Source organism: Mastigoproctus giganteus, chromosome 9 (assembly GCF_048544385.1).
Source record: "Mastigoproctus giganteus isolate SK-2022 chromosome 9, ASM4854438v1, whole genome shotgun sequence".
Taxonomy (NCBI): domain Eukaryota; kingdom Metazoa; phylum Arthropoda; class Arachnida; order Uropygi; family Thelyphonidae; genus Mastigoproctus; species Mastigoproctus giganteus.
This window is the reverse complement of record NC_143583.1, coordinates 213005956-213032554: the sequence shown is the minus strand read 5'-3', so window position 1 is coordinate 213032554 and position 26599 is coordinate 213005956. Positions and strand designations below refer to the sequence as shown.

Here is a 26599-nt window from a genome sequence, read left to right as displayed (position 1 = left end):
CTGCCAGACCTGTATGCAGTATTAAAGATGAATTTAATAATGGATTTGCTACTCGGCCAACAAGTTGGTTGCACAAAAATGCCTTGCTTTCTGTGCGAATGGAACAGTCAAGCAAGAAATGAACACTGGGAAAGGAAAATGCGGCCACTAAGTTTGGAACAATAATAAACACCCAGATTATGAGACGGCGGGTGAGTGACATGCTGGAGAAGTTTAGAACAACTAGGCTGCAATGACTGCTAAGTATATACATCTTGCATTCTCATCTTAACTATTTACTAGAAAATTTAGTGAAGACCAGGGGAAAGATTCCATCAGGATTTTCTATTTATTTATTTTTTTATTTATTAAACTAGGCGGTTCCAGCTGCATTATCGCCACCTATTTACAATACTGTATAGTTTTCAGACATATCTGCGCACCCAAGCGTACCCACCAGTCGCAATCTATACTCACATAGCCGTGGAATGCAATTCTGAATCATAGAACACTCACAGAACCTGTCCATTCAGATGTAAGTCAAAGATCAACACTCCAAAGCACCATAAGGAGATGCGACAAGGAACACTGAGATAGCAGTAATTCATCCGTTAGAGTATGCTGATCACAGGGAAAATACAGATGTGATGTCCAGTTGGATTGGGAAGAGAGAAGCCCACTGCGCCACAAGAATATAAAAGAGATGGAAAGAAAAGGTACTAAGGGGATTGGAATGTCATTATGCCGACTACTGATGGATGCTAGGAAGAACAGCCACCCGAACAAACTGCCTGAAGAAGTTAAAAAAGGAGTTAAAATATAGTGTATAAGAACTCAGATGTGGCCATCTATGCTTGAAGAAGGACGTAGCTTTTGATATTAGCATTAGTAGAGGCATACGATGTAAGAAAGAAAGCTTATACAGCATCAGCCAAAAAAAAAAAAAAATCCCACTTCACACAACCATTCTCACCAAAAGTTTCCCCAGTTCTTCCTTGAATTTATTTAAGCTATCAAGTTCCACAATATTTCTGTTTTTACGTATTTTTGTCATTATTTTTATATAAAAATAACCTATTTGTAAAATCTGTAAAAATACAAAATAAACCAGAATTTAATTTGATATCCTTGAATGCCACCTTGAATAAAGTGTGAGAACCAAAGGAAAAAAACCAAACCAAATTTAAAAGTACTTTTAATCAATTTTTTTCTTTTTAAAATTATTTTGTACAGATACACTGCGTACAACAGGATTTTTGTACATATTAGACTAGTACGGTAAACAAGAAATTTGATATAAATCAATAAACTCATATCCTTATAACGAACATTAAAATCATTAATTTCTATTTAATTAAAATGTAAAGGTAATTTCAACATTAAACATAATATCGAGGCATTTTTGAAGCCTACGAAAATTCTACACCTGAAGCCAAGAATCAGAAACTGTCTTTGGAAATGAATTGCATGATTATGAACAGGCCTCTAACAGGATACGCTATACACTCAGTTGTTCCCTTAAGACATACAAGACTAATTACAAAAAAACATTTTCATACAGTTATTATACAGTTAAGTGAAAGTAATGAATAGAACTCCAGTGGGTATCTTGGATTATTTCAAATACAGTGGCCCATCATCGTAATGTGGAGAGGCTGGAGCACGGCCCTGAGCTCAGAGGGGATGGCTCAAAAGGAAAAATACATTGAGAACCAATAAAATATATTGTATTTGAGTGAGATGATAAGCCACCGAAGGTAAGAGACACTGTGATGTGCAGTTTTTATTACAGAACAAAGCATAAATATAACAATTCAAATAACGTTTTTTCTTCACATAACTTAACATGTTGGATGCAATTTTTAGCACACAAAAGATATGAAAAAAAATATAATAAAGGCATTTTCCACAATATTATTTTTAAACAGATGTCAGTAAATCTTTGATAATAAATAAAATTAGCGGAAAAGTTGACATATACAGGTATACTTCCCACATTATGGATAAACATTCTTTTCAGGACAATGCACAATGTTTAGAATAAGAATATACACTACTACACAAACATTAATAAAAAATAGATTTTTCTTCAAATGATTTCTTAAAAATTTGAAAGAGGAGTCAGTGTTCTTTCACACTATACATTTAAATATAATGCATATTTATTCCTACTCTCTTTTTTGTGCTATGAATTAGCATTTTAATCTATCGCTCAAGTAACGTACCATTTGATATGTGAGTTGGGATAAACCTTTGTAATCAAATAACTAGAGGGAAATTAGTGATACAAATAAATAGTTTTCCTCTAGTTGTTGGAAGTTTTTCTAACCCCTTGATCAAAAGTAACACGATTTCTTCTGTGATAAAACTGGTCAGCGTTATTTTATATATCCCCCACCTCTATTCATTCTATGGCGGGTTTGTCCTATGGGCTGCAACCGTCTACCATTTCAAATAAATGCATATATATATATATATATATATATATATATATATATATCCTTGCAGATAGCACAGTGGTTATAATCACTGTCCTTTCCACACCGTTTGGAAGAAGCCCAGAATCGAATTCTGTCAATGACGTGAAGAATTTTTATGGGTTTTTTGTCATTTCATGGCTGTTAGTTGATCTCAGGCGAGGATAGTAAGGTCCTCCTTCTCTCCCCCTCCCTTCCCTTCCAGAAACTCGTGTTTTTCGTTCAGAAAAATAGTCAAACCGACGAGAACGCACGAAATTTATGGACATTATAGACATGGTGGATGAGGTTCTCGGGTAACCCTAATACGACAATTTTCATAAATTTTCCATTCGTTTCTCGAAATGCTATCTTACTGTATGAAAAAGAGTAGGGATGGAGAGTTGCTATGTGTATGGGAAAAGAATTCAGACCGGGAAGTGATTTTTGCTTTGTGCTGTGAGCAGATTTCCCATACACCTTTTACCAGGAAACTGTTTATCTGAATGAAGCTAGAGCTGTCGAAGTTAAACTCAACGGCATGAACCCTAATCAGCCATATATATTATTCTACCACGTTTTGCTGTCATCCAGTCTCTGTCCTACCACCACACATATAATAATAATAATAATTTATTATAGTAATAAATAAATAGAGACAGAAAACATATAAAATAATCCAAAAGATTTAAGTAATTTTAAGAATACATTTGTCGCATATCCGCAGTTCTCATTTTGACTCATATTTGAGAGGTTTATAATCTTCCTGGTAGACTTATTTTATCCCTGCATTAAGACACGTTGGAATATCCAATGCGCGTGATAAATACCTTCCTCTCCCCTACCGAAGTCTATTTGAAGTATCACTTTTAGCAGACTGTAAGACGACCAAGTGTTATTTGACTACGCATTTTCCTATTCAGCATTCATCAACCTGTCTACTTGTATGTCACCTTCAGCATTAGTCTATTGCGCTGTTCACTTGAAACTGTTCGCCCCAAAAGCTTCATCTCAGCGTGCCACGACAAGGTAATTGAGAAATTTCTCTTTGAATATTTATAATTCTTAGTTTACATTATGATTTTACTATTCAGTTTTTTTTTGATAAAATTAGTGTTAAAAATGTATTTCCTTTTTCTCTATATTTAGGTAATATTTTATGTGCGCTATATATGCTAAACAAGTAGATGGTCTGACTTTAATATTTCCACATAAATGAAACCGGAAGCTGATTATAGCGGGCTTCCGGTTTCGTTTATGTGGAACTTCCGAATTTCGCTAAAATTACTTCAATTATTTCAGTATGAAATTTTAAACTTCCGAGTGAGACTAACTTAAATTAACTTCCTTTCCTTGTAGAGCAACTCATCTTTTTATATATTTATTTTTTTTTAGACCTGGACGACGAGCTATACGGTGTACTAGTTTCAATACTCTAAAACCCTTGGACCTATCAGAAATCAAGTTAGATACACAAACAATTATATAACTTGAGGATATATAACTCAAATTATGGATATAACTTCAGATTTTGCAGCTAAGTTGGTAATATAAGATTCAATATATAACGTTTTATGCTTGTAAACATTTAACTCCTGCAATGACTGAAAGTCTACCACTAAGTAAATTATATCGCCATCAGTCGCAAAACAACTATAAAGTTCCAAATGGATAGTTGATACGGGCTTTACTGAAAGATTTTCCTAAGTATTCTAACTATAATTCTCATTTATCACATCTGAGACTCCTGTTCAAAGGTATGGGAAATGTTTCTACAGTGGTAGATGCAGTCGAGGTCTATCGCCATCACCCTCTACCACAAGCCTGGATAAATTGGAACAAATACTTTTTTAATGGTATTAAATCAGTTACACAGATTCGAAAGGAAATAACTGTTTCATTTAAGTAATTGAAAGGGAGGTGCAAGAAAAGTTAATTGTTTGGAAGATATGCATCGTGAAGACAATGCTCATTCAATGCTGAACTGTCGTCCATAAAGAGACAGTCTAATAAAATGTATGTGTAGTTTCTTGGTTATGCAAATATTGAATACATCAGTGCAAGATAGCGCAGCAATATGAATGAACTGCCAAAGTTGTCGTTTACAGTCGATGCCATGGGGAAATGAACTCGACCGGATTCAAAGTGGAAGAATGGTACGGCGCCGTACAATGGAACTAAGCATTCCATGTACTTGGAAGCTTTTCAACGCTCCGAAGAACTCCTCAGGGAACATCGTATCGTAGGTAAATACAAGGATTTTGGGCATGCTGAAATTTAAATTTGACCAGGACACTGTAATTTTGACATGAGATCTCCGAATCGTTGGTGCGGTTGCCCGAAGAAACGTGCTAATCCAAAGTTTCCAGAAAATGTCTAAGCAATCTAGGAACGAACAGGAGCAGTTATCGGAATGCCTACTGTTGAATAAACAGGAGTTTCATGTGTAGCCTCAAACCTTTTAACCAAAATAGTTAAGCACAGGCAGAGAACTTCGTCGTGCATGAATGAACTAGACCCTGTAGAAGGTTGAGGAGAGATTCTCTAGAGAAATCATGATGTACGCTGTTTTGAAAAGAGAAAAAAATGAAAAGGACTGCATCGTTCTACGGAGAAGCACGGTGGTGGTAGTTTGATTTCGACTTAACTTTCATGGACCATTGGTTTTTATGGAAGGTGGGTTTGCGAAAGGAGCGACATTTGTGGCATCCTCGATGATCCGTTCTTCATATTGTAATTTCATGGGGCAGGAGGACCTTATGACTTTCAACAGGATAACACTCTTTTCCCCCTCCATGACCAACTTCGTGCGCGGTCTTTATGAAATTGTTTCTGGAAAACCACACGCTGTATTACAGCTGCAGGAGGCATTAGACAGTATTTATATCTAATCTACAAACTGATTTTAACTCTTGTATCCACCAATAAAATTTTGGTAACAGTGTATACAGTGATAGAAGCACAACAAAAGATCTCTTACGAATAATAAAAACTGTTTAAAAGAATTAAACAACATCCTCTCTCAAATGGTGGCAGTATCCACCATTGCCCGTTCCTAACTAAGTAACAAGATTCTACTTTTTTTTTTTTAACTGAATTATTTTGGTTATTTTCATGTGTATCTTAAACACATGGAATTGCATATGTTTCAGTACGTTATTCAAAACTCTACTGCAGGGGCATATCTTCTAAAGGGCGAGGAGAGACTAATAGATCGGAAATACGATGTTTGCCGCACAAAGATATTACGCATGATAGCCCCTGCTGAACGTTACAGTCATTGAAAGGTATTGCAAAGCAGAAAGTAAAAGATATCCACAGTTGCCGAGTCTTTCTTTTTTGTTTGTTAAATATTAGCGTCCTCTTTGGAGTTCAATTCCTTCGTACTACACCGCTTATTTACAATAAACAACTAAAAACACAATGAAAGCTCCGTCACATTGGAGAATGGCATTCATTTCTTATTTTCACATTTCATTCTTTCTTTTCCAATGGTTTCGTATCTCGTGGACGAGCAGCGTTGCCACCATAAAAATGCTCTTCGCTTTAATAATTAATTCAAATTCATAAACTGATATGCATCTGCGCTAATCCTATTTGTCTCAGTCACTGAGCTCTTCCCACAGCAAGTGATCATGTCTAGAGGCGTGCATTTGGAGGTCGCAGCACTAAGGGGTTGCTTCTAGAGTGGGAAGAATTTGATTTTAATATCAGTCAACTTGTTCCCTGTGATTAAAGCTATCTTCACTTCCTCAAGACGCAACCTCTTCCTGACTTTCCTCATTCGCCACTTCCTCCGTTTCATCATTCTGGTCGCCGTCTCCATTCTCATTTGGTTCTTCTCCATTTGCATCCTCAGCTTCTTCCACCTCGTTGACTTCGTCATCAGGGGTGGGGTCTTCCTTCTCTTCGTTATCCCCTTCTTCGTTCTGTCCTTCTTCCTGGTTTGCATTGTCGATTCCATCATCTTCTTTGTTTTCGTCCATTTCCTCCTCTTCTTGTTCTTCATTATTCAATACCTGCCATTTCTTCAAGTTACATCTGAAATGAGAAAAAAACTGATAGTAGTAATTTGAAAAAGTTAATTTTAAATTTAAAACTCGGCCGAGAGCACCACAGTTATAATGCGTGGCCCATGATTTTTATTCCAAGCCAAAGGAAAGACTGTGCACCACCCGTTTCTTTATTCAGTCTGCTCGAAGAACTCTATACTGCTCCTCGGACCGAGTTTAACTACACAGTTCCCCCAAGGGACCTATCTTCTTAAACGTCTATAATTCATTGCTCAATATCAGGACTCGGCAGCTTTGACAGTTGTATTGTAGTTGCATTTGCTTTCTTTTATATATTGTCTTAGTGTGTTTTAATTTCTAACTTAAATTTTTTATTGAGTTAACTGAATAGAAACAAAATTAACTGAACCTTGACGAAAAGTCTTCTTGTAATGTTTGTGTGGCGTCTTTGCACAATGACTTCAGAAACAAGGTGTTAATGGCCTATAGCAATTAACCTTTAGTTTCAAATAGGTAAAACTCCCGTCACTGTAGAGATTAGGATTGTGAGACCCACTGTAAAAAAATATTACTTTAGGAATGCAACAAATAATTTACAATCACCCACTGCTTATTAATATTTTTAATTTTTATATTTATATTTTTAATATTTATTGTAATGTAATAAAAACAAAGAAAAGAAACCGAAATCCCTGCATATTGTTTGCAATATTATTTGATATACAGAATGCATCAGCATAACTGGAATTTAGGTATGGGGATCGAAATTTTGCCCTTTTAAATATTAGTACTTCTTACAATGAACATTAAGTATTTAAATATGTATTATGTAAATACTTGATTTAAATTATACATTATCATACTCGCTTTGTTTGTGCTTGGGTCGTGGGGGAAAATCTTTTGCGAAAGCCACTTCATTCTGTAAAAAATCCTAAACATTTGACTGGAATGGTGGCCAAAGCCAAGACTCGACTGTAGAACAGCGAAAAAGAGATCATGTGGTCTGGTTATTCTATTTACCTTGTTTTGTACCAGAGGGTGAAAGTATGGCGTGAACCTCATGAAGCCATACATCCAGGTTGTCTCTTGTCGACCATTCTCTTGTCACCTTACAGCACTGCATTTTTACCCTTATTTCGATGGATTTTTCAAGACAACTGCGCAGCTATTCACCGTGCAAAAATGGTATCTGAATGGTTCGATGAATATTACCAATATTTCCAATATCTACCCTGACCGCCTAATCCACCAGATCTGAATTCAGCTGAGAATATGTGGGATATGTTGGAAAGGATAGTTCGGCTTCGCAGTTCTCTATTGACCACAATAGCAGCTGACAGATATACTGATGGAAGAATTTTCATTTCTGGAGCTAGACTCCTCAAACACCTAGTGGAATCCATACCATGACGTGTACGTTTCGGGCAAATAACGGCCCTACTAGACACTGAATAAAGTATTTAAATTTTTTGTATTTTAATTCAGTAAAATTTGAAGAAGCAGTCATCTAATCGATCCAGACTATTGTTACAGAATGTACATAACACACAACAAATTTTACCCACCGAGATTTATTGTTTATGGGCGCATTTATTTAGATATTTTCATAAACAATACTTACACGCATCCATCCAGCATTGGTTTAGTAGGAGGAATCAATCTGCTCATTAATTCGTAACATGGAATACAAATCCCCGTGAGAAAGCCAACCTAAAAGCAAAATATATAAATCAATGAATTCATGGTTATACGATTCTATGATTTTCTATTTTCTATTCTGTTTTCCTGAAAATCATTTTTATTGAGTTTCCGGAAAGCATCTTTTCAATGGATATACATATACGAAAATAATCCACAAAATGTCCAGTTTGAGCAACAACCAATAAACGTGCAATTCACGAACGCCCGCTGCATTGGCCTAAAATTGCTATATGAGGCAATTTTAGGACAATTTTTTTGTTCCAGCTGCTGCCCGTACTTTTCAGATTAGTTGGAAAAAATTAATAATAATAAAATAAAAAAAAGCTACGCAGAGGGTTGGCCACGCTGGCAGTTGATAAGGGAGATTTGTCGATAGAAGGTTAGATTCAAAGGCGGTAAACCAATGGAGGCACAGTATCAAGAACTGCGTGAATGAAAGCGCACCTCCTTATCTTTCTTTAAATTTCTCTACAGAGTTTTTAAGAATAACGTTAGATTTGAGATTAGTGCGATTCAACAGGTCTTGCTGCTCAGAGCCCATGAAAAGGAGAGGCCACATCTGATTATTCCTTATCGAACAAAGGAGATTGTGCTGTTGCCAGTGAAATCCCTGGTTAGCCTCGTCTCCTCTTACTCCTTCTGGGACGCCTGTACCGCGAAGTTTACTCTCAGAGCAGATGCCCTCGTGGGTCCAGGATCTGGTCTTTCTGAAGAAGTTTGGTCAGGATCGCGTAAACAGAGAAATACTCTGAGACCGTTGGCCAAGAACCTCCACACTCAACTTCCATAGCACAATAATTTTTCATCCTCAGCCATTTGTTAGGAAGGACCATGCACAAATCGTTCCTTCATGCCGTCTGGTCGAAGAACTCACGCAATACCTGTCTTCAAAATCCGAGAAGCAGCATTACATGACCACAAATTTTCAATATGTGGGCATTAATATATTGTGCCCACTGATTCTCAACGTTCTTAAGTGCGTCTGTGCCACTTTAGAATTGCAATTTTCTTCGAAATCTGTGAAAGGGAATACATTGCAAATATGTTTCCTGGCACAAAATGTTTCCAGGCTTTATAAATACACTGATATTTAACTCATTATCTGATAGTCAACTTAAGACTATAAAATCTGAGAATCAAGAAGTATGTATATACTTGTACACTTTATATGGCGACCACAAATACGAAAGACATTAGAATAGTACTGTGTTTATGGATAGAAGGTCGAGAAAACTGAAGAGACAGCTGCCGTGCCTTGAGTGACCGGGGTTCAAGCCCGTGACTGCTAAATGCTATTCGAAAATACGTTTCTCTAATGAAAACAAAAACAGAATTAACTGGATCTTGGAAATATCCTGTAGAGTTAAAAAGTTCCTTGATAAACAAACACTAATCTTTATTGGATTGATGTCCTAGAGATTTAAGGAATTTCATTTGGCTACCATTTGTTATAATTGTCAGAGGTACGGACACAATTCTAAGACACGCAAAAGTGATAGGCCGGTTTGCAGTCATTGTGGTGTGGCAGGTCATAATTTTAAATTCTGTAAAAATAAAAACAAACCTTAGAGTTGTTCCAATTGTAGTGCGAAAAATAGGTCTGCTGCTCATTCGGTTAGAGATAAGAAGTGTCCTGAATACTTATTTGCACTGAAAGTTACCAAGGAAAGAACGTATTCTGCGCTTTACTGTAATGAGCAATTGCACTCTTACACATAGAAATAATATGTACGGGGAACTCAAGGTGCTCCAAGTTAATACGCAGCGTGCAAGATCTATAGCAGATGAACTAAGACCATTTTGTGAATGTGAAAGGATTGACACTGTTTGTGTTCAGGAACTATGCTTATAGGAGTCAGCTAAGTGGATATCCCAACTCTATTAGAATTGTCTCAAAGAAGTGTGACAAACTAAGGGCTGCTATTTTCAGCTCTGATCTGGTTGTGACCAGAATTGATTCCTTATGTACATCGTATGCAGTCTGCGTTGATATTGAAGCTAGTTGGGGACAATTTTTCATTATATCTATGTACTGTCAGCTTGATGCGGACCTTCATTGCTCTCTTAGCTATTGGAAACAGGCGTTATTCAGATTGAAAGGCAGAAAAGTGATTATCTGTCTGGATTAAAGTGCTAAAAATCTTTTATGGCATTCTAGATTTACAGATGCCAGAGGCAGGTTATTGGAAGAGCTGAAATCCTCATTTAAACTTGAGATCATTAAAAAGTCTGGTAATGAACCTACGTTTCGGACTATTAATGGTGGGTCTCACATAGATGTAACGTTAGCCAATAGTACTGCCTTCAATTTCATATCTAATTGGCAAGTTAAACCGGATTGGATTAAGCGATCACAGAGCGATTACTTTCAACTTAGGCTGCGCTAAAAGTAGATTTATTGAGCCTCATTCGTTACAACTTCGAAGATTTGCGATTAAGCACGATGACTGGGGTAAATTTGACAGATTTGTTAGGACAATTTTTGGTGAAATATCTTTAGCTGATTTGGACAGGATTAATGCATTTGATTTGGTTCAAATATTACAACAGAAGTTATTTGATGCCTCGAGTGAGTCGATGAAATTAAAGCAAAGTAAACGTACTTCGTTGCAATGGTGATCCTCTGATCTTGCTGATCTTTGGAGGGAGGTCAAGTTCCAACGTCAGAAATTGTGGAATAATAAAGAATACACTGCCAGGTTGAAAACTGAGTATCAATTGATCAAAAGAAAATATACCCGTTTAATAGCGTAAAGGAAATTTGATGCATGGAAAAACTTGCAAACAGTTGGTAATGTCGATCCATGGGGTATTGTTTATAAGTTGTGTTTACACAAATTAAGGCCCTCTGGAGATGTGATAAGTTCTGTGTTGTGAAGATTCTGAAACTGTAGATTGGCTCGGTAGTATTAATGTTATACTTGATCACCTTTCAATGGATCTCTTCATCATATGGATGAGGTGGAGTATTCTGACAGTACTGATCGGTTAGATTGTGGTTGTGTTAGCGAGATTCAAGAGGAACCATTTTCAATGGAAGATCTTAATTTAGCTGTAAACAAAATTCGTAATAACAGGTATTCTGGTATCACCTCATTGAAGGGGAAGTTATTAAACTTTTCTTCAAACAGTTTCCTAAGCATCTTCTTGTTTTCAATAAATGCCTGCTTGAAGGAATTTTTCCCTTGTCTTGGAAGGATGCTCTACTTAAGAACATTTTGAAGTCAGCTGAAAAACCTAAAACTGAGCCCTCTTCATATTGTCGAATTGAACTTTTTCCAGGTTTGGGCAAGGTCTATGAACGCATGCTTTCACAGCGAATATTGCAATATACACAAAAAAATTTAGGATTCTCAAATAAGCAATATGGCTTTACTCCTGGTCATGGTACAGAGGATGCTTTAAAATCTTTGGTTAAATTGGTTAGAGATTCAAATGCAAAATATATTCTTGGAATTTTCCTTGATTTTGAAGGAGCTTTTGATAATATCTCTTGGGACAGTGTATTATTGAAGCTTCGTCTCGCAAAATGCTCCCATCAGCCTTATAGTGTCATAGTGAATTATTTTCAGGAAAGATCTTTTACAGTTAAGTCTAGTTGGAATTCGGTAATTAGATCTTCTATTCGAGGATGTCCGCAGGAATCTCTATTTAGGTCACTAATGTTTAAATTGGTATTAGAGGATTGGTTATGGAAGGAATATAATCATGTGCATATGCGGATGACTTGGTAATATTAGTTGAAAGCTCTTCACGGCTACAAATTGAACAACGATCTAATGAAATGATAACAGATCCGAATGCTTGGTGTGACTTCCATAAATTAACAATATCTAGGTGAAAAACAAAAATATTATTGCTGAACCTATGTGTTCGTAGAGAAACTCATGTGCTGATTGGTTGTGAAAGTATAAAGCCCGTTAAGAAAATTAAATATCTTGGAGTCTTCATTGGCAGCGGTCTTCGATTTCACACCACATCAATTTTCTATCTGAAAAGGTCGCAGAATTTGTTAACATGATAGCAAGAATTACTAGGAAGGGTTGGGGTATTAGAGGTATTAGAGGTTGGGGAATTAGAGCTGTGCTAATTTAAAAAAAAAAATATTTAAAAAACTGTATTTCATTCATAGAATGATGCTCCTGAAGATGGCTCTAGTTTATAGAACTGTCTCCGCTGATGCGCTACCGATTGTCACAAGGAAAATGCCAATTGAACTCTTTCTGATTTACGAAGTAAGAACTTTCAACATTCGGCGTGGAACTCATTTTATTATTCCTGATCTTGAGTTGGATTTGGCTAATGATCCTAAGCGAATCTTAGCTATCTTAATGACACTTTGGAATCATAGATGGGCTAACTCAAATAAAGGTGAATAACTCATAGGTTCTTTCTCTCTATTGTTGATGTTCCGTCAGAAAAATGGTTCGTGCCTAATCTACAAACTATGTTTTTATTAACCAGTCATGGCTCATTTTAGCAACGCTTAATCGGCTGGATGTTTCTGAAAGTTGGCAATGTCACTGCATGGCTCTGGAGACATTGTGTCATGTTTTATATTATTGTCATGAGCACTTGGATCTCAGAAATTAATTTTTATTTGCTAGTCCAAATGTTGCTCAGCTGACTGAGGGCGATGAGTTTCAATTATTTAAGACTGAGGAAGATTTTCAGACTTTCCAAAATTTTTCCAAGAAATTGTTCCAGAGAATATTAGTGTTTAGTGTCAAACGGCACCAGGGGTTCCCCCATCTCCACGTAGTATACATTGTACGTGTGAAACAGAACACTGTCAATGCCAGAGGATTAAGGGTGTATGGATCTTGTATATGTGTAATGTCGTGTACGGTTGTTCCTCTGGTCATTTTGCAGCTGGGACGGACCCAACGTTGCCAACACTCCGCCTCGTGGAGGCAGACAAAGGTACACCAGTATTATAGTTATTTATTCTGGCTCCAGAGAAGATTAGTGCTGCTTGAACTTGAAGAAACAAGAGTAGAAGGCTTATAGACTATCATCTCATGTTGACTTCGTAAGATCAGTGGCTCCTTGCACCACTTTGGTCATAAATATTTCATATGGCTTATTGTGCTATATGCTTGTCCTGTAGTTCCTTTTGCCTCAATTTATATATCTGATTTAAATTTCTGTATATCATATGAAGATATATAATATATGTATATAGCGGAGTTGCCAGTTAAGGACCGCTTGCTAATAAAAAAAAAAAAAAAAAAAAAAAAAAAGAATCTTTCTTGTATTCTCTCTATTCTGTGAACTCCTCTGACCGGGTGGTCGTCCGGAGTATAAACAGAAAATCAATTAAAGTTTACGGAAATACATGTCAAGAAAGGTTGTTCCAAAGAAGAGAAGAAAAGTAGAAGGGATACACGAGGAAAAATAAAATCCCAATTTCACCTATCCATTCCCTCCAACTGTTTGTGCATTTCTTCGTTGAATTTATCCAAACTATCCACCAACAACGTATGGAAGTTTGTTCCAGCAATCAACCACCCGTTGTTTGAAAGCAAACTTCCGCACATATATTCTGCAACTGTCTTTCCTCAATTTGAATTTATGCCCCCTGAGGTAGTCTGATAAAAACGAAGAATCCTATCAGCATTGAGTTTGCTTGAGCCATTCAAAGCCTTACAAACCTCAATCAGATCATCTCGCATGTGTCTAGTCTCCAAACATTACAATTTGTAGAAATGAAGAAGCCTTTCTTGGTAAGAGCACCCCCTCTTTGTTCCCCTCACCAGTCTTGTTGTTCTCTATACTCGTTCCAGCAGTTCTGTGTCATCATAAAGATGACCATTACTTTATACAATGGGATAATCACTCTCTTATCCCTGCTAGCAAAATTCTTCTATATAATTAACAAAACTCCATGAGCTGTCCTGGCTGCCTATCTGCTCTTTTCAGAAAAATTTATTAGATAGTATGAATCAGAGCTGTAATACTCAATATGTTCTACGTTGATGATAATATTAGTAAATTAATAAGAGGAGTTTACCTCAATATAGTACGTGGAACACTTCCGTATGATACCCTCCAGAAACTAAAACGGAAAAAACGAAAAAATCGACAACTTACCGGTACATTAAAGTAAAATATAAATAATTAAATAATTAAAGTAAAATATAAATAATTAAATAATCAATTTAACACAATTCAAAATCAATTCAAAACAATTAAAATTCAAATTAACGCAATTAAAAGAATCTAACGAAAATATTCAAAACGATTTTCCTTAGGAAGGAAAATCGTTTTGAATATTTTCGTTAGATTCTTTTAATTGCGTTAATTTGAATTTTAATTGTTTTGAATTGTGTTAAATTGATTATTTAATTATTTATATTTTACTTTAATTATTTAATTATTTATATTTTACTTTAATGTACCGGTAAGTTGTCGATTTTTTCGTTTTTTCCGTTTTAATTTCTGGAGGGTATCATACGGAAGTGTTCCACGTACTATATTGAGGTAAACTCCTCTTATTAATTTACTAAGAAAAATTTATATCTGACTGCATAATTACCCGGCCTTTTAATTTTTTTTTTTTCATTCCCCTGAGTGTAGTACTGTACCTTGCATTTGTCAATATGAAACTTCAACTGCCATATCTCAGCCCTTGGTCTAAATTTTCTAGATCTTGTTACAGCCGCATACCTTCATTAGTGTCATTAATAAATACAGAAATAACACCTGAACCTGAGGAATTCCACAAATAACATTAGTCCACGAAGAGCAGTGTTCATTGATAACCAGTCTCGGTCTTCTACCACTCAACCATCCCTTTGTCCGTTGCAGTAACTTCTCTCAATGCCACGCTGTTTCAATTTGTACAGAACTCTTTTCTGTGCAGCAGTATCAAAAGCTTTTCTGAAATCCATCCAAGTATATGATATGAAAATTATTTTTGGCATCAAGTTACTTGTTACTGCATCATAGTATCCAATCAGAGTGGTCAGAGAAGACCGCCCCTTAATGAACCCATGCTGCTACTGAAGTATAACTGCAGTCCTGTCTAGATGGTTCTGCATTACTTATTTAGGCAGTGACTCCATTATTTTCCCTGGAACAGAAGTTAAGCTAACTGGTCTGTAGTTACCCATGTCACCCTTTGATGGACCGTTGTGAATTGGGGATACATTCACAAAGGTCTCCAGTCCACAGAGCCCTCCCCTGAATCCAGAAATGCTCTCATAATTATGATCAGGGAATTGCTTACTTCCTTTGCTCCCTCCCTTAATATAATTGGATAGATCCTATCCAGGTGTCTTTTTATGTTAATTTAACAATTTCTCTTCCACTTTCTTTTCAGGTGTCACAAAATCATTTAGCTCCCTTTAAGAGTTTGATAAACTTCTGGCATCGACTTCCCTAAAGAATTTCTCGTGTGAAGGTAGATGCAAAATATTCGTTCAGTTTGTCAGCAACCTGAGCGCGATCATCAACAATTAAATCATCGAATTCATCCTCTTCCTTCTAATGTTTATATAATTAAAGCTGGCTTTGCATTCTTTGCCAAACATTTCTCATAATCTGCATTGACTTGCCTAATCATCTTTATAATTTGATTGTAGACTGCTTTATATCTACCACAGGCTTCTGTATCATCTGATAATTTATATGAATCCTATGCATTTTTTTTTTCTGCCACGAGTCTTATAAGTTTACCTGACATCCGTTTAGGCCTAAGCTTCGAACCGTATTTGTTAGCTGGAATGAAAATCTTAGTAGCTTCTACGTTGTAGAATTTGTAGAATTTGTTGTTGGTAACATGATTGGTTGGCCCACTGTATAGAACTTAAAAATTGTCAGACCACTGTAGTCCCCTTTTGGAAAGCAAAAACCGTTGCCTTTTTACCCTTGATGGTAGTTACGTCTTTAGGTAAATCCCACATGAATAGAGAAGGACATTAGTCCACGAAGAGCAGTGTTCATTGTAATCAGTCTCGGTCTTATGTACGTAGACGCCTTTTCTCATAGGGATAAGTAGCACGTCACCCAAAATCAAAATAAAGCCACAAAAAATGAAAGCCTAGCTCTAAAGTGCATGCTAGTTGGTCTGAGGATCAGTGGAAATGTGTTTTTCTCTGATGAATCATATTCCACTTGCCTGGTTCACATGGCCTACAGATTGTTAGAAAAATAAGAGGAGAAGGATTTCATACTGACGATATCGTCTCCACGGCGAAGCATTCTTCATCTCAAATAATAGGGGGCTATTTCACATAGAGAAGTTCGTCGTCTTGAATTCTTGAAGAGTACAGTGAATTCTTAAGAGAAAATTACTTCCCATAATTAACTTGATTGGCCATTTTTGGATAGAGTCTTAGCTTAAGAAACGTTTTTTTTTGGGGGGGGGGGGTGAACCACCTCAAATGTGGGAATGATGCTCCTTGGTAATACGAATTTGTAATATGTACAGAGCCATGGTCTTTGGAAAAGCCTTTAGAAATCCCTTCCGTGTTCGATGGGAATCGAACCCAACCGTCCCCAAAGGATTAGCAGACAACGATGTATCGTGCCGACTAAGCTGCCGCGAAGAGGAGCAAAGCAATCACAGACGATCTCTTCTTCATTTTATTTTAGTTTAAGGCCGATGCAAACAACTGGAAGTTGTTCTCGCTACTGAAAATACAGTTAATTTCTTAACAGTTAATAAATAAGAGATATAATAAATGAAGGTTAGTACAGTAAAAATAAGGCCAGATTTTGCCTAGTGTGATGCATAATGGAATGATTAATCGTCGATGATGTAGGAAATTCGATGAAATGTAAAACAAGAAAGGTTATTTAAAAAAAAAAAAGACAGTGGAGGGATTCGAACCGAAAACTAAAGTCCCGCTGTGTCTTACGGGTCTCCAGATGTACAAAGGAGTGTCTCAGAGACATTCCTGTACACATATTTTTTCATCTGAAAAAAAGACATTGAGCTTCTTTAAAGGGTTCAAAGACGAGAAACTCGGATAGTAAGATCGGCAGAATGACGACCGTAAGAGGAAATACCCCGATTATGTGGGCTACAGAACTTGGCAACCAGGCACCTCAGAGGTGACCTGATTGAGGTTTATAAGGCTCTGAGAAGGATTAGTAAAATGAATGAAGGTGGAATTCTCGTTGTTCTAAACAATTCCATAACTAGAGGTTATAAATTCATACAGGGGTTGAGAATTTGATTACATTGCAGGAAGTTTTCTTTTAGCCAACGGGCCATTGACTGCTGAAACAAGTTGCCCTCGCAGGTAATTGAAACTGTCAACCTCAACTACCTGCAAGGGCAGGTAGTTGACGCTGACAGTTTGAATAAATTCAGAGGTCAACTGGATAGTTACCTATATGAGGAACGAAGCATATAATTTGTATTTTCTTCTTATCTACTTGGGTTTTTTTTTTTTTTGCCAGTTCAGTAAAAGCCTGTGGCTTCCTTCCAGGCGAATACTATTACTATATTACTATTACTATTAAAGTGTGTCCACTGTCCAGAGGGCGTTGCATGATTGGATTTTCATTAACATTAGTAGAGGCATACGATACAAGAAAGCAAGCTTATGCAGCATCAGTCAAAAAAAAAAAAAAAAAAACCCCGCTCCCATTTCACCCCTCCATTCGTTCCAAATACCTGTCTAGCTCAGCCTTAAATTTATTTAGGCTATCAACTTCCACAAAAAAAGATGGAAGTTTGTTCTACCAATCAACTACCCGCTGACTAAAGACAAACTTCCGCACATCTAACCTACATCTGTCTTTCTTCAATTTGTATTTATGCCCTCTCAGATGATTATTCTGAGCAAGAGGAAGAATCCCATCAGCACTGAGCATGCTCAAACCATTCAAGGCTTTATACACCTCAATCAGATCACCTCGCAGGTGCCTAGTCTCCAGACACTGTAATTTGCAAAACTTAAGCCTTTCTACGTAAGAGCACCCCTTTGTTCCATTCACTAATCTTGTTGCCCTTCTCTGTACTCATTCCAACAGCTCTGCATCCTTAAAATAAGGCCTCCAGACCTGTATACAGTACTCAAGATGTGGCCGGACCATTGCCTTATACAAGGGAATATCACCTCCTTATCCCTGCTCGCAAAATTCCTGTATATCATTGACAAGACACCATCTTGCAGACCGTCTGCACTACTCAGAAAACTTCATATCTGCCTGCACAATTACCCCAGGTCCTTTTCATTCTCTAACATTGTCAGTGTAGTACCACAGAGTTGATACGTTGCTCTTCAGTTATTGCTTCCCATATGCAGTACTTTACATTTGTCAATGTTAAACTTCATTTGCCACCTCTCAGCCCATCTGCTCAACTTTTCTAGATTCTGTTGCAGCAGCGTACTGTCATTTTTTTTTTTTTTTTACTGTCATTAGTGTCACTAACAACCCTGGCAACCTTCGTATCGTCTGCAAACTTGGACATTAAGCCTGATATATCATCATCAATATCATTTATAAATACATAAAACAACAATGGACCCAACACTGAGCCCTGAGCGACTCCACTAATAACATTAGTCCACGATGAGCAGTGTCCATTAATTACCACTGTGTCTTCTCCCCCTGAACCACCCCTTTATCCATAGCAACAATTTGCCACCAATGCCACACTGCTCCAATTTGTGCAGCAGTCTTCCATGTGCAATAGTATCAAAAGCCTTTCTAAGATCCAAGTATATAATATCAAAGTTATTCCCTGCATCCAGTTCTTTTGTGACTGCATCATAGTATCCAATCAAATTGGTCAGGTAAGACTTTCCCTTAACAAAACCATGCTGTGTCCGAGCTATAATTGAAGTCTTGTCTAAATGATCCTGCAGTGCTTCTTTAACCAGTGCCTCCATTAATTTTCCTGGAACAGAAGTTAAGCTCACAGGTCTATAATTACTTGTGTCGCCCTTTGATCCTCCTTTGTGAATTGGGGTCACATTTGCACATCTCCAGTCCATGGGTACCTCCCCTGAGTCCAAGGAAGCTCTCATAATTATGGCTAAGGGTTTGCTTACTTCCTATGTTGCCTCCTTTAATATAACTGGATAGATTCCATCCGTCCCGGGTGCCTTTTTTATGTTTATCTCGAACAATTTCTCCTCTACTTTCCTCTCAGTTATTACAAAATCATCTAGCTCACTGCCAGAGTTCAATTCACCTCTGGCATTCCCCTCCCTAAATAACTCCTCATGGGTGAATGTAGATGCAAAATACTCATTTAGTTTGTTAGCCACCTGAGCAAGATTAGCAACAGTTGAACCATCAATATCCAGTGGACCAATCTGATTCATCCCTTTCCTTCTAGAATTTACATAGGTAAAGAACTCTTTGCTGTTTTTCTTTGCACCCTTTGCCAATGATTTCTCGTAATCTGCCTTCGCCTGCCTAACCTCCTTTGTGACTTGGTTATAGACTAGCTTATATCTATCATAGGCTTCCATGTCACCCATTAACTTATATGTATCCCATGCATTTTTCTTCTCTGCCATATGTCTCATTAGTTCATCTGACATCCATTTAGGCATAAACCTTGAGCAATATTTCTTAGTTGGTATGTAAAACCTAGTAGCTTCCAAGATTAATTCTTTGAATGCTTCCCATTTTTAATTTTCTGTTGGTAACATCATGAGTTGCTCCCACCGTATAGAATTTAAATACTGTCTCAGACCTCCGTAGTCGCCTTTACAAAGCAAAAACCCTCTCTTTGCCCCTGATAGTAGTACACTGTGATCACTTCCACCTAGTGGTTCCTTTATCTGTAAATAAATTATTAATGCATAAATAATCGCTGCTGATAATCAGATCAAGAGTATTACTCCCTCTAGTTGCCTCCTGAACATGGTGATGTAGAAAACAATCATCCAATAAATCCACAAAAGCCTTGCTAGTGTGCGAGTGATCAACCCACAAATTCCAGTCAATATCTGGGAAATTAAAATCCCCCATTATAAGACTCTTTGATTTACTGGCGCACTCTATTTCCCTGTACAGTTTTTTATTATACTGATCAGAGCCTATAACACACTCCTACTTTCAATTTTGATCCCCCAGTGATTATGTCACACCAACCCGACTCGACACTGCACTGTCCAGCGATGTCGACTGCACATCCTTGGATTTTATGTGTTTCATATCTAATAGCATAACCCCTCCTCCCTTCCTATCCTCTCTATTCTTTCTGTACACATTGTATTCCCCAAATTTCAGTTCTGCATTCCTTATATCTGTTTGGCCCCACGTCTCTGATATCCCAACAATATCTGCCTTTGATGTTTTGACCAACACCTCAAATTCATCAAATTTATTTACCAAACTTCTAGCATTGGTGTATACGCAAGTATACATGCACTTGTTCCTATTCTTAGCTACCCTAACACAACCCATGTGTTTACTTGTACTGCAATGTGAGAGCTGCGGCTCACAGGCTGTATATCATGCCAACGAATACCAGGTGTTTGTCATTGTGCCCGGTCCACAGTTCTTGGACTATGGAACAGTGGAAACAGGTCCTGTGGAGTGACGAGTCTTTTTATCCCTCTTCAGACCATGGCGTGTGGAGAATGCCTTGGTCCATCACCTACCTTATTGTGGTCTTTAAATAACGAAGTTCGCAGACGGAGACTGGTTCTAGGTGTGTGGATGCTTCAGTGTAATTTTTTTTGTAGTGTCAAAAACCATCAGTGATACATTGGACAGTTCCGTTGTGCTTATTCTGGCAGTTCTGTGGAATTGGGCCTTCTATCTTTTGGAATAATGCTCCTTCTCACACTGCGAACAGTACATAAAAACCTTGGCGTGGAAAACAAGAAAAAAAACCAAGTCCAATTTGCTTGGCCAGTCCGGCGATCCAAACGTTAATTCGGAGGATGAGGATGTGGCAATATGTCCTTTATCTATAACTGAACTGCAATAAAGTGGAATGGGCGTATAACATTTTATCAGTTCCTGCTTCAAGGAACTGATCAAAAGTGTTCTACAACAATTCGATACTGTCATGTTGGGTCAAAGGTGGTTCTACTTATTAATTTGTGCTTTTTACGAATATTCGAGTATTTCTGGTAGGATAGTGCGCATTAAACTGAAGAATTTCAAATTAGTTAAAAGTGCATGAAAGGGTTGTAAATTTCCAAAAAAGGAAGATAAAAAATTACCTGTGAAGCTGGTTGTTCATGTTTCTTGGTTCTGTCCATCATCGGTATTGGCTCTCTTCCTTGAGCTCTTTCTTCATCTCCCTACAGTAAAATACACACCAGATTAAGAGTCGGCAAGCCTCTATTGGCTTAGATATTATTAGTGTCTTTTTGTTAATCTGATTAGCCTCATGAGACAGATGTAAGCTTTGTGTGTGGGGGGGGGGGAGGTGATGATGCAAGCTTTGTGGGAGGTGATATTTACATTGAGGTTTAAAGCAGCGCATGTACCCTTGGTTAATTGGCGCAGCATGTACTTGACTTGAAAGATATATCATAATTTCTGTTTCATATCTATTTTTGCTTTTTATGTCGTAATTTATCTAGATCAATGGCCAGATTTCTGATCAAACAAACGAAGATTGTACAGAGGGATTTAATTAAATTAAGATCTAATTTAGTTTGAATTTATCTCGAATTTTTAACAAGCCATTATATCAGTTATCCGAAATTTCGATTATCCTAAACTTTTTTTCGCTTTCTTGCTCTTTAATTTCACTCAAAATAATTGAGACATTTAATATTCTACTGTAAATAACTAAACTGTCTCATGAATATAACAAACTCGTGATTCTATTTAGATAAAGTATTATGAAGGGAGCAAAGCAGTACCAAGCACACTAATAAGATGCATTGAAGAATCTTGAAGTGGAAAAAAAGACCGACATCTTTCAAGCAAAGGAACACTTGCACTTATTTTAAAGGTATATAAACATATACAGTATGTAATTTATAAATTAAGTAAAGTTGTTAAAATTAAGTGATTGTTCTTAATTTGCGTCACCCACCTGATCGTAAAATTCCTCGAATATTACTTTAACTGTTTCCACTTGTTGATCCCATGGCTTGCTGCTTGCACATAAGTCACATGCAGTCATACAAATGGCTTGTAAAAGTAACCTAAAACAGTTAAATTGTTATTAATAATAATATTATTAATGCTCTAAGTTAAAGTTGCAAAAATTTTAGGATTTATATTTAAAATCACTTATATTAATTTTGGTTCTGTTTGGTAATTTAAATTTAATTCGTTTATGAGAATAAAATTCGCATAAACGAATTCAAAGATGATGTAAAACTTAACGTTAGCCATATTATCTTTCATATTATGCAAATTTTAATTCACCAGTAATTAACCCATAATTGCAGTTAGAATTAACTTCGGAGTTCACCATCGTGTTAAAAATGGTTCAATTTTATGCGCTGTAATGTCCATTACTAGCGCTGACATTTTTCGTTTACCTGTGATCCGAGTTGTCCCAGTCGAATTTTTCTTCATCTAGCAGATTTTTTAACTTAGCTCTATTCGGGAAGAACGCTGCAAGGTCAGTCGCCAGAATACAGTGTTTGACGTTACCCAGAACCTGCAAAAAACAAAAGAATTATAGATATTGCACAGTGTTTTCAGCAGATCTACTCAATTAATATTGCACTTGTCACCTTTCAGAAGACATTAGATCTTCTGAAAGGCGACTGTTATTGGCGTGACCCTGTCTTTCCCCCACTGGCTACGAAGAAATCGAAGTGATCAACAGGAAGTCCATAGAAATTTCTCGCGTCATTTACAATATTCAAATCCCAGCCTTTTCCACCCGGCATGGGGAGGACCCACGCCGGGTGGAAAAGGCTGGCAGTTATAATCACTGCTAGCTTCAGCACAGCTAGCAGTGGTTATAATCGCTGCTAGCTGCGCTGAAGGAATGGGAACGGGAAGATGGGAGGAATAGCATCCTATGGCACTGATGCCAAAAGTGGCATCCGAAATTGTTTCGGTTCCATCATCCAAACAAGTCAGTGCTGAGAAAATCGCCAAAGAATAATCAGGCCCTCTCGGCTTCAAACAAAAGCACCAGCCAGAAAGTATCTTAATCTTGAAGTGTGTTCGTTTTTGCAAATTCACAAGTAGTTTCCTTGCACATAAATGGGCAACCCTACGCTTTCTAAAATCTCAACTTATTGAAAATCCCCAAAGCAGATAGACTGAATGCAGCACACGAGCCTCGAAAGGTTGACAACAGTACGTCTAGAGTCTGGATACGCTGCAGTTATTGCTGTTATGACTATTCCCACATATCTCCTGACTAAAAAATAACTGTTATCCGAGTGTTGAATACCGCCATTATCCAACTGATACATCCCAAATAAGGAAAATTGTTCCGTGTGTGTATTATTAGCAATAGTCATCATTTTCTTATTCACTTTTAAGTCATATTTATATGTATGACAGTGTTAATTTCTTCTGCATTACACACAACTTTATTCAGTATCGGATCGGGCCGCATTTGTTTCGAATAACAGCAAATGTGCAGTGTGGCACGGATTCTTTAAGGTATTTTAGTACATTTTGGCCTAATTGTAACCATTCCAATTTTATCGCGCAGCCGCGACAAAATTGATGGATGAGGAGTTCATTGCCAAATAGTTCTCTCTCCATCGCGGCGCCTCCGTAGCCGGGTGGGCTGGAGCAGCAGTGCACAGCACACGCTTCTTGATTAGACCGGAGTTCGAGCCCGTGACCACCAAATATGGAGGATGCGGAAAGGTGAGGGAATGACTACCGCATATCCCGGAGCAATATGGCCTTAGTTGCTAATGCTCCTAAAAATAAATATCTCCATCGCATTCTCATTAGGATTGAGATCAGATAAATGTGGTAACCAGGAAATACGGTGGCAATGCGTGTCATGTTCTCCGAACCATTCTGGCACGTGCGCTATTGCATCGTCATCCATAAAGTGGCCATAAGACTTCAGGATAGAAGTGTAACATTGCAGGGTGCAGTAAATCTGACACAAAATTGAGGTACTCCATGGATGACATTTGTTCTTCCACCGGTATCAATGGACACAAGACATGCAGGGTCCATCGCTTCATGAGGTTCTCGCCACACTCTTTGCCTACCATCTGTGCAAAACAAAGTATATCGTGATTCGTCTGACCATATGACTTTCTTCCATTGTCCAATCACGACGTTCTCGTCACCACTGCAAGCCGATTTTTCTGTTTCTCTCTGAAACAATGGGCTTAGAATTTGCGTGCGACTGCTAATACCCAGTTTCTTCAATTCCCTGTGCAGTACGGGTTGAAATAATATTTGCTGCAGGTTGAATGTCCTGTTTTTCCATACAATTCTCCTTAGAGTATGACGGCTTCGCTCTTGAAGTATTGTTTTTCTGCCACATTTGTGCCTTTGAGATGTGGAAGAACGGCCTGCTTTACCGTCATTAAAAACCTTAGAGATGGATGCATCTGAGAAACCAGTTATGTCTTTCGTTTCTTGAATTGCTCCTGCTAAACGTGTACTCACACGATAAGGCCTTTTTCAAAGTCTGATAGATCACTCATTTTCCCCATTCTAGCTTTAGATTACTGCACAAACACGTCAGTTTTTTTGCATTTATTCGTATTCCTTCTGTCTGTGACTGTCCTAATACAAAGGTTCGTTTTTGGCAAATGTGTGTATTATACCTTACTTTTTGTAACTAAATTAACGCACTTTAACAATACGTACAAATGAATTAATATACACTATACTACCAAAAGTATCCAGACATTTTTGGGAAAGATAATCGTACTCGGCATTTATGTCAAGAATGGGTATAAAAGCAACAGTATAGTGTTTCGCACTTCTCATAGAGGATGGGTAGATGATCGATGGGTCGAGTCCCGTCGTGGACTACAATTCAAAATTTTTCTTCAATCGAACTGTAGTTAGCTAATTTCAAGCAGAGAGAGTAAGGGTTTCTCGGTGAGTTATTCCGAGTTTTTAGCCTGCACAACATGCAAATCGTAATCGGTCCGTGAACACAAACTTCTGTAGACATTCACGCGGCACAATATGGTTAACGCCACTGGTGCTCTTACAACAGTTGTACAAAAAAGCAGCCACATATAAGCAGATCAACGAAGTTAGTAGTAATAGAAGTTCAAAACGGTGAGGTTAGAGACTTCCAATGGGGGGGGGGGTCATCACAGGATGCTATATTACCAATCATTCCGTTTCTGCAGCATCCCTGAATCAAGTTGGCTGATATAATCACCAAATGGACACGATACGTCATAGTGTTACTACAGCCGAAAAGCATTCCAGTAAACAGCAGATATTGACGGGAAGAACAAAACAAAACCGGAAGACACTCAGTAGATCCTGTCAGTCCTCATCGAATACATCAACGAAGAATTCAGGGAGGCCACAGGAACTGATATTAGTAGACACAAGGACGAACGTAGGGAGATGCATTGCATCGAATTTCACGGAAGAGCTGCAATATGCAGAGTCAACTTGCTTAGTGCCCAATCCATGAAAAATTGGTGCCTTGGAATAATTGTAATTGGAACTCTGTGATATGGAGTGATGAATTATGGTAATTCTGCGATCTGATGGACACGTTGTGGTGTGGCTGATGCCGGGAACGTTATCGGAGTGTAGTTTAGCAGAAATTTTGCCATATTCTGGCGTGGCTTGGGCTCGTTGTCTTCTCTGGAACAATGAATGATATACAGTAGACTGACATTTGGGACAATTTCGTTTTTCCCACACTGTGGCAACAGAATGGAAAGGACCTTTTCTTTTTCATATGAAAATGCCGCCCTCCCACTCATACTTCAAAGCCTGTAGTGACTTTTTTTTGAAGGCATGGGCGTGCAAAAGCTTTATTGGCCTACCCAGAACACCGATCTTAACCAGCTTTGGGATGAATTAAAACTTTGGCTTCAAGCCAGGTCAATACGTTCGCATTCCGTAGCTGAAGTGACCGCTGTGTGGACGAATGGACAAAAATTCCTCCTTCCTGTTATCAAAATTTCTTAGTCCACCGACGTTGTATACTTCTGCAATGCATTTTTATTTGTTTGTACACTTTGGACCTTTGGGGTTTTAGGCAATTTTTTTGCTTTAAAGAAAAGGGTTAAACACGTATTGTATTTTGTAAGAGATAAGCATTAGTCCTTAAAAATAATGGCCAACTACTTGCATATTCGAAATGATAGCAACAGATGGATAAACCTCCAACTTACCTGCTTATATTCAGTCGATGATAAATTCTTTAAAATATTGTGCCCATTTTGCTGCAAAAAAATAGTACAGATAAACAAATTAATTGGACTATAAAATCACAACTGACACGAATCACATTAAAATCTTAATGAATCAGGCTTTACACAATAGTATACAAATATCACTATATATATAGAATTCTGAGAGGCATTAAAATTAAACATTACTTTATCAGGAGCTCAGAAAATAATTTTAACAATTTGATAA

At 37.5% G+C, this 26599-nt stretch overlaps 1 protein-coding gene across 5 annotated transcripts in view; it reads right to left on the bottom strand.

The window, feature by feature from the left end:
* Nucleotides 1–3077: 3077 nt before the first annotated feature.
* LOC150081105 (putative 3',5'-cyclic phosphodiesterase pde-5) overlaps nucleotides 3078–26599 on the bottom strand; it is a 167874-nt gene continuing 144352 nt past the window's right edge. For all 5 annotated transcript variants that reach the window (XM_090382156.1, XM_090382158.1, XM_090382160.1 and 2 more), the window contains 6 exons: nucleotides 26353–26403; nucleotides 22579–22700; nucleotides 22125–22236; nucleotides 21298–21378; nucleotides 8070–8158; nucleotides 3078–6476 (listed from right to left, as the gene is read on the bottom strand). In XM_090382156.1, the coding sequence (XP_090238282.1) occupies nucleotides 6188–6476; nucleotides 8070–8158; nucleotides 21298–21378; nucleotides 22125–22236; nucleotides 22579–22700; nucleotides 26353–26403 (744 nt within the window). In that variant the 3' untranslated portion in view covers nucleotides 3078–6187. The remainder of the gene's footprint in view (nucleotides 6477–8069; nucleotides 8159–21297; nucleotides 21379–22124; nucleotides 22237–22578; nucleotides 22701–26352; nucleotides 26404–26599) is intronic.